The sequence below is a fragment of the Parambassis ranga genome, chromosome 7, assembly GCF_900634625.1.
Source record: "Parambassis ranga chromosome 7, fParRan2.1, whole genome shotgun sequence".
Classification (NCBI taxonomy): Eukaryota; Metazoa; Chordata; class Actinopteri; family Ambassidae; genus Parambassis; species Parambassis ranga.
The window spans coordinates 18,603,631-18,619,207 of NC_041028.1; the positions used below are offsets into that span (position 1 = coordinate 18,603,631).

General features: G+C 41.1%; 1 protein-coding gene and 1 pseudogene across 3 annotated transcripts; both read left to right on the top strand.

Annotated features, from left to right (window-relative positions):
- LOC114438004 (tumor necrosis factor receptor superfamily member 14-like) overlaps positions 1 to 15,577 on the top strand; it is a 111,314-nt pseudogene that overhangs the window by 43,664 nt on the left and 52,073 nt on the right.
- LOC114438003 (tumor necrosis factor receptor superfamily member 14-like) lies at positions 5,166 to 15,568 on the top strand. 3 transcript variants are annotated; one of them, XR_003670951.1, is made up of 8 exons: positions 5,166 to 5,357; positions 5,924 to 6,054; positions 8,030 to 8,123; positions 9,255 to 9,380; positions 11,084 to 11,239; positions 14,014 to 14,101; positions 14,196 to 14,985; positions 15,324 to 15,568. XR_003670951.1 is itself a non-coding variant. In XM_028409011.1 (8 exons), exons 2-8 carry the CDS (start codon positions 5,986 to 5,988, stop codon positions 14,446 to 14,448), a joined length of 696 nt encoding a protein of 231 aa, XP_028264812.1. In that variant the 5' UTR covers positions 5,166 to 5,357; positions 5,924 to 5,985; the 3' UTR covers positions 14,449 to 14,999. The 3 variants fall into 3 exon arrangements, 2 of the variants coding, with proteins under 2 accessions (XP_028264812.1, XP_028264811.1); XM_028409011.1 differs by lacking the exon at positions 15,324 to 15,568 and having other exon boundaries at positions 14,196 to 14,332; positions 14,423 to 14,999; XM_028409010.1 differs by lacking the exon at positions 15,324 to 15,568 and having other exon boundaries at positions 14,196 to 14,999.

A 15,577-nucleotide genomic window follows, 5' to 3' on the forward strand; every position in this document is an offset into this window, starting at 1 on the left:
TTCATATCATGAAGCTGCAGATGAAGACTGTGATACACATGATTGTGGAGGAAGTTCTTTATTAGATGAGATGATTTACACACTAAATGTGGAGCTTGTTGTAGGAAATAAAACCACATTCAGACACCACACATCATATTCTCAGCCATGTTAAATATGTCATTGCGGTGGTATTACTATATAGGGTCTAACAAATTCCACTACACAGTCAGACAGCACTACACTATGGCAAACACATTACATAGGTCAATATATAGTTAGTAGGTATTTCGACAAGGTTCATTTGGTCTTCACTTTTTCAATTATAAGAGTGTTCTTTTCAGTCAGACCAGCGTTTTGTGTTTTTACCTTGACATGTTTCGACTGCTTCCTGCAGTCTTCCTCAGAAGTCCCAGGTGTGGGACAGCAGTCTGGTCTCCTCATGACAGTGTTCCAGGTGTCCCGGTTCATTGTCCCATTGTTGGGACAATGAATGGGACAATGAACCAGGACGAGGGGACTTTCACACTGTCCCACACCTGGAACACAGTGCTGAAGAAGCCGGACTACAGATAGCGCTGTTCCCCTACTACCTGGAGTAGTGGGAGAATGGCGCCACAACCTGCATAAAATCAGGCAGACACGTCACCGGAAACATCATGTGACTTCTGAGGAAGACTGCAGGAAGCAGTCGAAACATGTCAAGGTAAAAACACAAAAAACGCTGGTCTGACTGAAAAGAACACTCTTATATATTATAGTGAGTAGGGGGTGACAGACACAGCCTGTGAGGAGCAGCTCCTCCTCCTGAAGGTCTTGGCAGCTACTGCAGAACATCTTTTACACCTTCTGCAGAAGGTGATGCTCCTTCACACCCTGCTGTGCTGCATCTCTGTGACTGATCATCCTCACCTCCCACTTCACAGAGATAACAGCCTCAGCACTGACAATCATTGTTTCGTATGTCAAAGAAGATTCTTAGTCATCAGATCATTTCTTCATTCAAGAGCTTAAAGCAGGACAGCTGGATGTGTAGAGGTTTGTTTCCTGCTCCTTCAAGCTCTTATGTGAATGTTGCAGGTTTCACAGTTGTTTTCTGATTCAACAGTCGAAACTGCTGTTATGAAACCTGTTCCCAGACTTCCTCATTTCTGCCCTTGCTGCATTTTTCACATCCTTTTAAAGAAGCCCTGCTTCCTCCTGGATCCTCTGCTCTCTTCTCTGTATTATTCATTACCCTTCATGACTCTGTGCTTTAGTAGTAAACATTTCAGCTGATCAATACTGTGACTAAAAGGTTATATTTTTCCGTGCCATACAGAAACATATACAGAGAACACGCAGACTACAGAACAATGGAACAAATCATAAGGAAGTCACATGCATGAGGTCACATGGAAAAACTGACCACACAACAGAAGGAAGCAAACTGCTGACAGCCTGGTGAATCCCAGCCTTGTTATGTGATGAATTAGCATGTGGGGAAGTTCAGAAGGTTGAAGCAGGGCATCTGGACTAACTAGAATGTTCTTGAAGACGTTTCTCTGCCCATCCACCAGCTTCATCAGTTTGGTGGGGAAACATGTGGTGGAGGACCTCAGTGGGTGCAAGGTTTTTCAGCTCTGAGCCAGGGCTTTTATTTTGCAGCTCTGTTGTGTTTGTTTCTGGTGTTTACTTTGAAATCACTGATCTCCCTCTTGTGTCAGGTGTCTTCCCTCCCTCATGTGCTCCCTCTTCCTGGTGATTATATTTCTGTGTTTACAGGGAAAATAACCATATCTTCCACAATCAAACCTCTTTTTACATCAACATGTAAACCTGCCAACAAAAACACGTACATCCCCAAACATGGTCATGTTTATGCTAACAGTACATCATTCTATTGTCCAGTATAGGACCCATACAGAGGCAACAGGCTGCAGTAGGAGGCAGGTGGGGGGTGGTGGGATTGCAGGCAGCACAGCAGACCTTCACAAACAAGTCTGCTTTTAACAGCACTGCTCTAAACACCACAGGCAGTTCTGTTTTCTCCCACTGTGGATTTTCCCTTTCACCTGAGGTTTGACATTTAAACCCACCTTTTTTCAGTGTTTGGTGTAAGGGGGTGTGTATTCAATTTTTCAAACTCTTCCCTCATCCTCCTCCATCCAATGATGGTTATGAGCCCTGTTCTAAACATTAAATGCACTGATGTACCGTTCCAGGTCACAGAAAAAAATTCAAATGTCCAGTGACTTAGTCTCTGTAGCGAGAGAGCAGCATACATTCAACTGATTTATAAACCACAACTTTCTTTGCATGCACAGGTACCACAGAACAAAGTGGTGAGTGTGTGAGACAGAGAGGGGAGGGAGGGAGAGAGAGGGGGGAGTTGATATATCAGCATGACGGAAACAAGTAGACCGCAACCTGCAACCCACGAAAGCATTATTTAAGGTACCAGAACGCCGTACTGGACCGTTCTAGTCCACGTTAACCCTGATGTATCGCTGTTTTCCCTTTCTCTCATCTTTACTGTGCGTTTCCTCATGCACTAAGCCATCATAGTGGGTCTTTGTATCACTAAAGTCAACGAAAGGTTAAAATAGCGCCCCGTGAGGTTGTTAAAGAATAACCTGCTGTTTGACTTACAGTCAACAGGACTACGGTCCGGCTGTTAGTGACTCCTGGTCTAGGTAAAGATCATGTTGTCCTTATGTTGTGTGTATGGACATGCTTGTGTGACTTGGTGTGGTTTCCTGGTGGCTGGCTGCTGGCATACGTAGGCCTCATATAGGCTACTCCGTACTCCTGCTTATATAACTCTGCAGGGCTGCAGATGCTGGATTGTCCACCATCTGCGGTAACTATCTAGCTGCTGAGTTCTTTTGAATTCCAGATTTCTAGTGTTGACTGTTTGCTAGTGTTTATTTCTTCTCTTTCGATCAGTAATCATCTTTCCTGTTTTCTCCAGGATGCCTCTCATCCTCTCTCCGTCCTCAAGGTCTGCCACCTTCTCTGCTGCCCTCAACCTTACCTCTGACTACAGTCTGCTTCTGGGTCTTGCAATACCAACACAACACTTTATATACATGATAAATGCAGATACGTTAAATAACAAATCTTCCATGGGAAATTAAGGAGGAATGGGGTCCAATGTCGCTGCAGTTTTAGAGACACTGCTGTGAAATATGTAGGAGGAAACAGACTTTTCATGAGATTTTTCACAGAGCTGGGTGTAACAACTGTTTGTGGTTGTGCATGCAGTCTGTTTGATAGTAAAACGGAACAGGAACATGAAGGGTGTGTTCTATAAACACTTGTTGCTTTGCTGATTTACTGATATACAGCATGTACACACCAAGCGAAGGAGGAGAGCTGTTCCTGTTTGTGTGGAGCTCAGAGACTGTAGAGGAATTATAGAATATTTAGTTATTGAAATGCAAGCGTTTATTTTTAGGGCCTGAGCACCGAATGGTGCAAGAGCACCATGAAAATTGGTACACTGAGAAAAAAAGTCTCTTGGTGCTATCCTCTAAAACGCACAGGAAGTCCGCCATTTTGAAAAACCTGTGCCATTTCGCATTTTTCACTCCCAGCACTTTTACGAACTCCTCCTGGGAGATTTGTCCAATCCACCTGAAAGACCACAGCTCGTGCCGGTCGTGGGACGATAGGAGGGTGGCGGCTGCGAGTTTAATGTGATCGACTGCTCTGTCCATGTATGAGTGGAGCCAAGATTATTTAGGTCAGGTATGACAGACAGGTGTGTGCATATACTTTAGGCGGGGCAAGCAGTCCCAAAAGGAGGGAAACACAAAGAAATAAAACACACAGGAATTCAAAAGGGAACATGGACTTTATATAAAACAGGAACACAGACACAACTACAAACACACACACAGGAGGTCAGAGACAGGAAAAGAAAGAAACTATGGAAATACAGTTATTCTAAAAATAATCAGGGAAACTGAGGATTAAACAGAACACAGGATCACAACAGTATTGCTAAAGTCAGATCATTAGACAAAGATTTTGGACATTAGACACTGTCAGACAAACTGATGAGCGTCATTATATACGCAATTTCCCCATTGTGGGACTAACAAAGGTATTCTTAATATGAATGTTTTCTGCAGTTAAAAATATTGTGTTGTGTTTCAGATATACTGAGTGAACACTAAGAGGAAGAGCTCTGAATTACCCACACATCGATGACGACAAAAAGGAGGAAAGTCAAATACAGCAAATCTAAACATTTAGTACATTTAAGATACGCCAAGAATTTCATATTTAAAATGCTACACAGAATGAGAATGGTTAATAAAATAAATGAATAGCACACACAGAGCTGGCTCTAGCCAGTTTGGTGCCTTAGAGATTATGGTGCGACGCACCCGTCATTCCTTTTGTATGATGTATGTAGTCACGTAATATCTAAGTATATAATATCTAATATCTAAGAGTTAGGCTAAAGAGTTTTAAAATAAAAAGGAGAATATAAAACTTGTATTAATGTCATAGCTCTCTCCTCCCTCTCCTGATAAATCGGCTACAACAACATCTGATGTGCCGGTTTTACCAGCGCAGACCAGGAATGTCGGACTGTATTGACCATCTTTCAACCGCAGAATTTACTCCTTACCACTCTCCATGCTCTGCCCTGTGGCTCTGAATGAACCTTTATTAGCACTGGAGTTAAGCTATACCTCTCTTTGAAAGCTGTTTCATTCTGATAGGCTGAACACTCACGGTGAGGATTGGAGCAGTGTTGCCTGATTGGCCCATGGACTTCTTTTAAAAACCTGCGGGTTTTCACAGCATATGGCGGGTTTTTAGAAAATATTGCAGCTGTCATTTTATGGCAAAAATAAATGTCACTTGATTCATTTCAATAAATCAGCAGTGTCCTCCCCCTCAGTTTCTATTAGTTTGTTTGTTTTATGTCAGTCATTGGTGATGAAGTAATAATATGATGTTAAAGAGAAACGTTTGATAGACCTACACTCGTCTCCCTGTGCGCGAACACACAATGCGCCTATAGGTGAGAGCAGAGGGCTAGTTGTTGAATAATTTTACAGTCAGTTGGATTCTAGTGTTTGGTTAATCACATCTCATGTTGGTATTGAATATTGATCAGGAAGGTGTGGCCAGTCTGTGCTGTTGCCTTTGCTTGTTACAGTTTTTCACTTTCGGTTTTCGCTGAAACTATCACTCAGATCTGGCAAACCTGACTGGAAGTCCCCTGTAACTCTTTTGAAATACTGCTGCACTATAATAACCGTTTTTGCAGGATTATTACCATGAAGTTGTTTTTCCCGATGTTCCATGAAGTACGCTTGAGCTCTGTAAAGACGCAGACACGCAGACAGTTCGGAGAATATCTGGCACAGAACACGGTCAGTATCGCTAAATGCTCATTATATCATCCATAAACAGCATGTTTGTCGTACATACTGTCAGAGTTGATACATGGAAATATTCTGATGATCCACCAACACTATAAATGTATGGTTTATTTATCAGATTGTTCTGTTCTGACAGCTGCGTCAGTCTGTGCTGGTTGTTTTGATCAGCTCAGATGCAGCCACACAGTAAACAGCTGCCAGTATTTACTCAGAAATGAAGAGTATAGATGTGAGGGTAAATCACGTGATAACTTTAATCTGACAAAGACCAGATATTCTAATTTATTCTCATGTTCCAAACGCTGTGCCTGTGTTGGACACAGGGCGGCAGACTAACTAAAGCAGACATCTTTCCCATAGTCTGTCAGTCACGGGACAATGTGGAGGGACTTTGAACAGCTACTGTATCAGATTAATGATTCCTCTGTTTACAGTTTACAGTTCTCAGTGATACTGCAGGTGGAAGTGAAACTGTGTTTTCATCATAAATGTGAGCAGCTTCTCCTGACTGTCACACAGTCTGCTGCTCTTTATATCTCACTTCTTTCTGCTTCCAGATGTGGTCCAGTTGTTAAAACTCGCCTCCTCTCAGGTCTCAGTGAGATGGTGTCTTCAGCTCATGAAAACTTTGAACATTCCATATAAAATGACTTCAAGAAGAAATCCTTGGACAGCTGCATCGTTGTTGGTAAATGACAGCAAGCTTGTATTTATGCATTTATACTGATGCTCCTCACAAACGACCTGTACAGCAATACAATAATTTGTGTGGGGGAGATTTTCTTGGCACACTGCAGGGCCCTTAGTACCATTTAAGCCAGGTTTACAGACCACAGCCTGCCTGACCATTGTTGCTGACCATGCCCATCCTTTTATGAGCACAATGTACCGTCCCCTGATGGATACTTCAGCAGGATAACACACCGTGCAACAAAGCTCACATCATCTCAAACATGACCATCGCTGCTTGGTCAAACATTGACACCCTCTACAGGAAAGCACAGGGGAACCTCTCCTTCCTGCAGAGCCTGAGATGCTGCACAGGTTTTATCACAGATTGGTGGTCAGTGCCCTCTTTTATGGTGCAGAATGTCCTGATGGACAAAAACACCAAGTGGCTGGACAGGCTGGTAAAAAAAGGCTCAATACTCTGCAGGAGCAGGACTTATTAAAACTGTGGTGGAGATGGACACATTGAAAAAGCTGCATGCTGTAATGGCAGGGCTCTAGACTAACTTTTTGCACTGGTTGCACTGGTGCGCCTAACTTTTTTTCTTAGGTGCACCAGCACAAAAATTAGGTGCACCGCATCACACTTAATCTGTATATTTTTGTACGCATCAGCACATTTTGTACATATGAATAGGCTTAATAATCACATAACATCTTAAAATGAATTTGGACCTTGTATAATGAACACAGTTAAATAAAAAGTATTTTAAATACTGATAAAGTACTGATAGTACTCATTCAAATTATGGACAAACTAGCCAACAAGTCTGCATGTCAGAAATCCATAATGAAGATTCAAAGTTACAGCACTCTTCAGTTCCCTGTTTGCTTTCTCTCTGTGTTTTCTGGCTGTCACTCCTCACTTATCTATCTGCCAATGTGAATTAAAAATGATTAAAATTATAAACACCATTATTTATTTAATAGTTGTGATTGAGTATTTTGTTTTCTTCAACACGTTTCTAATGCAGCTACAGTATCTCTTCTCTCATCTTCCTCACCTCTCTTCCCCTCTGCCTCTGTCTCCTCTCTTTCTAAAGCTGAGCTCCAGCTGACAGACTTTTCATTCTGTCTGTTACAGTTTTAGCTGTATGCAGACATCATCCTGGCAGACAATGGTCCACTATAGCAGGATAATAACAATACTTTTTAAATGGGCGTTCGTCATGTAACCATGTTCTATAACTCCTTAAAACCAGCTGACTGCTGTCAATCAGAGTGACTCAGCCTTCATGGATGAACTACGCAGGTCAGATGATACTGTCCGTCAGACCTGTTGTTCAGTCTGTTATAATGCTACGAGCACGTCACGCCCCCTCCCTGAACATTACCGGCTCGTTATCATCACTCATTCAGGCAAAACCCGCATAGTAGCAACAAATCCTGCTCCTCCGCTGCATGTTCACCTGAACTGCGGTTTCTGCAGCGAAGCGTCTTTAATACCTGTCTGTCTGTGTGCGCGGTGCAGTGAGAGGGCCGTATGAGTTTTGCACACACTTTTCAAAGTGCGACCTCTGATATTTTTTGGTTGCACCTTTGAGAAATTAAAAGAAAATGGTCACACTCTAGAGCCCTGTGTAATGGACAATAGCGGGCTGAACCAGGCTTAGGCAGGAGCAGCAGAAGATGGCTCCCCTTAGTGGTTTAGGAGATCCTTTTTTTAAAGCCACTTTATGACATTTTAAGCCAGGAACATGCACCAGTGGATGGTCTCCAACAGATATGACTTAACAACAAGGGGTCTGGATGTGGAGTGCTAGTTGTCCTCACAATTTGACAACAGTTGGAGCCAACTGCCTCATCAACAGTGCAGACTGGTGGTAGACTGCTGCTGTCACAGAGCTGTGGTCCAATGGAAGAGTGCTAACCTTCATACATACATCACAGCTTTAACTTCCACTGTATAAAACAACTTCTCCTCCTTTTCACAGATCACCATTTTACAAGCTCTCAGCAGTCACAGCCTCACATGTCCTCCTGCTGAGTATCAGATAGCAGATGAATGCTGTCCCCTGTGTCTTCCAGGTAAAATCCACTTAGTTTGAATGTATTCTTTAGGGTTGTGACAGAAAAGATTTGGGTCTATTAAATAACTCTTTAACATGGGAAACAAACCATTCTTTTTCTCCTGTTTTTGTTTTTTGCCATGGGTCACACGGATACACACATTTCAGTGAGACAGAAAACAGACACATGGGGAGAAGCACAGCAGCATACACATGCGAGCTTAGTTTGATAGATGTACTTTAATGATCCCAAAAGAGAAATTTGATATGGAAATGTTGCATGATGTCATCATGCACTAAATGTTTTGCAGGGAAGTTGATTGTAGTCTGCTTAATTTGTTATTGTGCCACAAAGTTGTTTCGGTGTTGCATGTACATGAATCAATGTAGACTATGTAGCTTTATTTACACACATTTTATACAAAGAGTAAATCCAAAATACTGATCTCACTGTCAAACCAGAGGGACATGGTGCCACATTGGACATGTGCAGTCCACATGAAATGAAATTATAATCAATATAAATAATCAATATACCACTATTGATCAATAAGTGGATCAATTTGAATGATTCTGATCCAAATCTTACCCTATCATTTCTCCCTCATAACTATCTTCCAGATCAAATGAGCTACCTCCAGACTGGCTCGTTAAGAATAAATACAGGCAGATATTTAAATGAACGGCTCTTAAAGGAGCCCTAACCTCCACATGTACATCGTATGTGTCATGCAGAGACAACAGCACTATCACTAAAGCTTCTTTAAATATTAAAACTTGGGCCTACTAAAGACTAATGTAAACTAACCCTTCTAGATCTGTCCCACAGTTTTTTCTTAACTTTTTCTTTTACTTCTTCAGTTGGCTCTTATCCCACTGGCTAAGCTGTGACCTATTAGAATGATCTCCTTGCATGTGTGGAGCACCTGCTGGTGTGATGCTGCAGTGTGATACAGACTCTCTGACACACTCATGTCTCTCAGAGACTGCAGACTGGAAATTATTCATAAGTAGACCCCCTTTGGCTTTATCTCATGTTAGTTATAAGTGTCAGTCACTTTGTAGAGCTCAGGACATGCAGGTTATCTTCAGAAACAACCATTTGAAATGAATCAAATTTTTATTACAATGTTGATCCTCTTTTTAACAGGGACTCGAGTTAAAACACACTGTAGAGAGTACAGAGCTACTTCATGTATTGCCTGCTCAGAGGGTACCTACATGGACACACCGACTGGACGGAGACAGTGTTACCCCTGTTCAAACTGTGCTGCAGGTAAGTTTCTGTAACATCTGAGCCCAATTTTAAAGGTATCCCCGCTCTACTACTTAAAATTGTTTTTCTGCTTCTTTTTTTATTAACATTTTTATTTTCACCATTTCAACAAAACAATACTAACAATAACCCCCCCCCCCAGAGACCTTGTCAAGATCTCCTGCTGTGCTCCTTCATGTGCAGCTATTACAGCTACACTAGTTGCATCGATGTAGAGAAAACATAAAATAACTAAACCAACAACAACAAAAGACAAAAAAATAAAAATAACAAGATCAATACATCAAATAAATAAAGTATGCACTATATTGAAGAAATAACACCAAAAATAAATAAAAATAAAGACAAGGACTGTTATATATTTATATAGCAGCTGACATGGTTCTTTTTGTGCAGAAATTACTATTATTATTCAATAATATCCTGTGTGTGAATTGAGCTTTATTTTCTTGATACAACTCTTCAACTTTGTCATTTGTCACTGCAATATTTGAAAAATGAAGCTGCGCTACATGAAAGGAGCGCTGTTTACTCTGAGCATGAGATCATCAGGGACAGGCCTGCTGTGTACCCAGGGTCAGGTCAAAATAAAGTGAAGCAGGGTTCAGCTATTCTGCTCCTCACCTGTGGAACAACCTTGCTGAATCCCTGAGGTCTGCTCAAAAACCTGACTGAATGCACTCTTGTTTACTACAGCGTTCTCCTAAATTCTTGACTGCTGAATCACTCACACGATGACTCTTTACTCCTGAGTGATACAATAGATTAGTTCATATAGAACAAAACGTTTGTGAACGACACATCACCACCCTCCAGATCTTCAGAAATCTTTGATAGTGTTGAGTAAATGTTACTGATATTTTGAGCTATGTCGTTCACTTGTTGCTGCTTGGGCTGACTACATCTTGGTCTGCATCATGCTATCGGTCCCATGCCATCGTCTTTTAAAATCTCCACAGGCCGAAGACTTCAAATAGTTTTGACATGTTTTGCACCCTCTTTAATTTAAGTACAGTGGATGGTAATATCTCTGGTGTAAATGCTTTAAAGGATAAAGGCAGCGATGCAGTACATGGCTCGCATCAGGTCACATCACCCACAACACTCATTCCTGAAATTACCTACTTCACAGATTCAAAGGCCAGACTTTGCTTCCTTTTGGTACACTTTACAGTGGAGGGAGGTGTTTGGATGATGATTTTTTGTTCTTTATTTAAACAGTAACATGAACAAGTCCCCACAGTTACTGGTGAGATGCTGCATGTTTACATTTTCACACTTTGTGTGGGTTCTTGCTGCACTCATCTGGCATTCATCTTGTCATTCATAACTCATTTCCCTAAGCTGCTGTATCTGTGTGTGTTTGTGTAGTGTGCTGCATGTGTGTGTTTGTGTAGTGTGCTGCGTGTGATTATTTCTAAATGAAGTCCTGCAGACACCACAGCAGGGGCTAGAAATGTAGATGGAGTACTTGGGCATGTGTCTGTCTGTGGATTGATTGTGTTTGCATGAAAGTCATGACCTGTCTGCAGTCACAACACCCACAAACCAGGTGTGTAGTTGGCATCATGATGAAGGCATGAACATTTGAATAGTAAGATGGATGTGGTACAAGTCACTGCTCAGTGCTCAGAGGAACCTCAGCAGGTTAATGTGTGTTAACAGCTGGTCTAACTTACAGAGTGTCTCGTGTGTGTTAACAGGTCCTGGTCTGAAGGTAAGGAGCTCATGTACAGAAACATCAGACACTGTTTGTGAACCAATGGAGGGATTCTACTGTACTGACTCTAAAGGGAAGAGCTGTGCAACAACACAGAAACACAGAAGCTGTAAACCAGGACAGTACATCCAAGAGAAAGGTGGGTTTGTTCTGACTTTAACATTAAGTCATACAATTTTTTTATCCTGCTTATTTTACAAAAAATACATTTTATTTTGTATGAATTGCCGTACAAGACATAATTCATTCTGACTCTCTCGCATACATATATTATCCTCACACAAATATATATATTTTGTTACCAAATTTTTATTTATTTTGCATTTTATAACATTACAAAAACTCATACAGAACAAATAAAGCCATCAAACTGTCAGGGTTTGTATGGTGGAGTGGACACAGATGCAGAAGCACAGAGCGGTGTAAAAATCATGCGATGCAACATCAATAAAAGACACCCACTGGCGGTACGACAGGGAATGTGGGGGTTTCCACCTTGTTGCCACCATCTTCTTGGCAGCAGTTAGACCAGCGAGGAAGACCTTTTGCTGCGCTTTATGTAATTTAAGATGGGACATATCATTCAACAACAAAACCCCTAGGTGACAGAGGGATATTAGCGTATAAAAGAGCAGACAGATTATTTCTTATCACCTCCGAGAAATAATAATAATAACAATAATAATAATAATAATAAAAAAAGTATGACACAAGGTACAGTTTGGGTCAGTTTTAAGCTTCATGTGTTTACGAGGAGTAATATATGTCCGGTGAACAAACTTCAGGTGAATTTGCTGATGATCAGGGTTCTTGGATGAACAAAGCACAGAGTCCCAAACAGCTTCCCAGTCAAAATCAGGAGGTAAGTTGGGAAGATCAGTTCTCCAGCAAGCATCCAGTTGTAACGGGTCATACATCTCCTCTAAAATATGCAAATAAAGCCTCGAAATAAGGCCCTTAGATCCACAAGTACCATTCAGCAATTTAAGCAATGGGTGGTCTGAAAGTGGGGTCTGCCAAGGTACACCATAGATTTTCATAGCAGTTCTTAACTGGAGGTAAAAGAAGAAAGTAGAGCGCTGCAAATTAAACTGGACACAAATATCCTCAAATGACAAAAGTCCTTCATCACCAAATATTTTACCAAGGGAGCGTACATCATTATCATACCATTGTCTACAGTGAGTTCGTTTTATGGAGCACTTATTGATCAAAAATCCTGTCATTGTTAAAGATTGCAGAATATGGGTTCCAGCTAGACTTAATCCTGCATGCTTTTTCAGCACATCGTCAGACTGCAATAACATGGGATAGAATGAGACCAAACCGAGACATACTTTTATTCTGAGGAGTGTTTGCAAATAGTATCTCTTTAAGCTTTAATGGGCCTGCCAGGGATTCCTCCAGCGAACACCAAGCCACTTCCACCAAATCATTGCACCAGGCAACCAAAGGGCATAGAGTGAAAGCCCAATGGTAAAGTCTGAAATTAGGGAGCGATAAACCACCTGGACAGTCTCAAGCAGGGACGCTTTCCGTTCCACACAAATTTAGTAATCGCTCTCTGTAATCTATCCCAGTAACGAGAAAGAGGCAGGAGTTGGATCATAAAGCTTAAAAAAATTGATATGAGGAAGCACATGCGATCTGAGGGAGTTAGGCAAATATCAGAGACAATCTTGGATAAGACAATAATAATAATTATTTTTAACAATAGAGGACAGAGAAAGAAAGAAACACCTCAATTCCTAGATATTTAAACTGTTTAACTACAGGGATGCCAACAGGTAAGGAAATAGATCTCAATCTATCAATGGCAAAAAGTCAGATTTATCCCAATTAATCTTATAGCCTATAGTAGGTATTGATTGGGAACACCCCACATATAAACGGACGTCGTCCGCACACACAGATATACTATGTTTTGTGTTATTCACCATTATAGGGGTAATGTCATCAGACAAATGAATTCTTTGAGCCAGAGGCTCCAGTGAAAGAGCAAATAGGAGGGCTTAAAGGGCAGCCTTGTCTGGAGGCTCTGGCTATGTTGAAAGTCGGGGAACATGTTTTGCCTGTGAGGACTATAGCTGTTGGATTGCTGTAGAGCACTTTGACCATTTTTATAAAATTAGATCCAAGGCCTAATGACTGCATCAAAGACCACAGATACTATATATCGATATCGATATCCAATGAGGTCCTTGTTTTGATAAAGCCTGTTTGGTCACAATGAACCAATTTGGGCATGAAAGGCTGAAGCCTGTGAGCCAGTAGCTTAGCAAATATTTTCAGAAGGGTTAAGGGCCTGTAACTTGAGCACTCCTGGGGATCTTTAACTTTCTTAAGAAGAAGCCATATGATTGCTGTATTAACATCTCTAGAAAAAGAACCTGCTTCCAATGACGCCTGGACTATGTCAAACACCAGGGGCCCCAAATACTCCCAAAAGGTGGTGTAAAACTCAGGAGGAATCCCATCCAGCTCAGGAGATTTACCACGGCACACAGTGGTGGTTCTACATTGAATTACTCCCCTTGCCCAAAACCGCCATTGAGTTTACTCCCTCAGTGTCGCCACCAGCAGTGGCCACCAGCTTAGCAGCGCTCAGCTACAGGGCATGTCAAGGCAGAGAGGGTCATGTGACCGACCAACGTAGAGCTAATTTATTATTATATCGGTCCATTTACTATTATTTTGGACCACACAGACTGACTGTCACACAATATAATGATAAAAAATAAAATAAAAATTCACTTTGACGAAAGGGCACTTTGTGCATCCCCATTGTTCGGGGAACACCCCCCACCCCACATGCCTGCAGACAGGACACCACCCAGCTGGACGAACTGTAGCCTGCCTGTCGGGTAATCAGCTCTCTAAACATGGAAGCTCTGTGTGTGTGTGTGTGTGCAGGAACAGCCTATAAAGACACAGAGTGCTCTGACTGCAGTGATGGAACATTTTCAGATGGAACATTAACATCTTGTCAGCCACACAGACAGTAAGTGAAGCTTCATATCTCACACACACACACACACACACACACACACACTGACTTTGAATGTTCCTGTAAACATGTTTCTCTCTTCTTCCAGGTGTGAAGCAGAAAAGCTGCAGCTGATCAAAGCAGGAACTCCTTCAGATGATGCTCAATGTGGAGAAACAGCAACAAATGTAGCAGTGATTGTGGAACTCATCCTCACTGCGGTTGTTTTGGGCATTGTGTATTATATCTCATATCTAGATCATAGATATATAGATCATATATATATATATCATATATCATATATATCATAGATATATGTATATCTATGATATAGATATATATATATCATTGATGTAAATTAAAGCAAAACAATCAGGTATGTTTGAGAAATTGAATTTAGACCATAAAAATGTTTCTAATGAATCAAAACATGCTGAGTCAGCGATCTTAGTTTGTTTAGAGGGCTGAAAGGGACCAAGTGTGAAAACACCCTAAAAGAGTCAGAATGACCTGCTACTGTGACATATGATCAACCTTCTTCTAACCTGTTAGTGTTACAGCAGTGGTCTGTACTGCACTCCTGTTCTCATTGTACTGCACACTCTCTTCCACTCTGTTAGAATGTAAGGGTCTAATTTAATGTTCTTATCTTTGTGGCTCTTTGTAACAACCCAGACCCGTGTTCCTCTCTCTCCTCTGATTTGAAGTGAGACATCACTACTGTTCTCAAGAAGGCACAACAGAGAAAACAAAGTGTGCCTCTCACCCAGCTTTAAACAACCTCTATCATTTCATTTCCAACAGAAAGATTTCAGGAAGCATGAAAATAGTACACACTACACACATGAAGGACCCAGAATGTCCTGAAGGTGATTAACACTGGAAATTTAGCATTGAAGGTTTTTTAGCATTGGTTTCTGATTAATCTGTTGTAACTGCTGTTATGAAACAACCTGTTCCCAGACTTCCTCATTTCTGCCCTTGCTGCATTTTACACATACTTTTAAAGAAGCCCTGCTTCCTCCTGGTTCATCTGCTCTCTTCTCTGTATTATTCATTACCCTCCATGACTCCAGCTTATTAATACTGTGAATACTGTGTGACTATAAGGTTATATTTTCCGTGCCATACAGAAACATATACAGAGAACACGCAGACTACAGAACAATGGAAGATTTCAGGAAGCAGGAACATAGTACACACTACACACATGAAGGAAGCATTTTTAGCATTGAAGGGTTTAAGATGTTTAATGTATTCTAACTATAGAAAGACTTTATTGTTGATTTTCTGTCTGTGGTTTGACTATGTAAATGTATTATTTTATTATTTTATTTAGTAGTCAAAATATACCCAACTAGTCTAAGTGCCTTACACTAAATCCATCCTTTAAGCATTTGAATGTTCTCCTGTGTATCTTTTTAGAACAAAGAATCAAAGTGTTTTCACCAATTTTACAAATAAAGTGTAAATCTGAAATGATGTCACCTG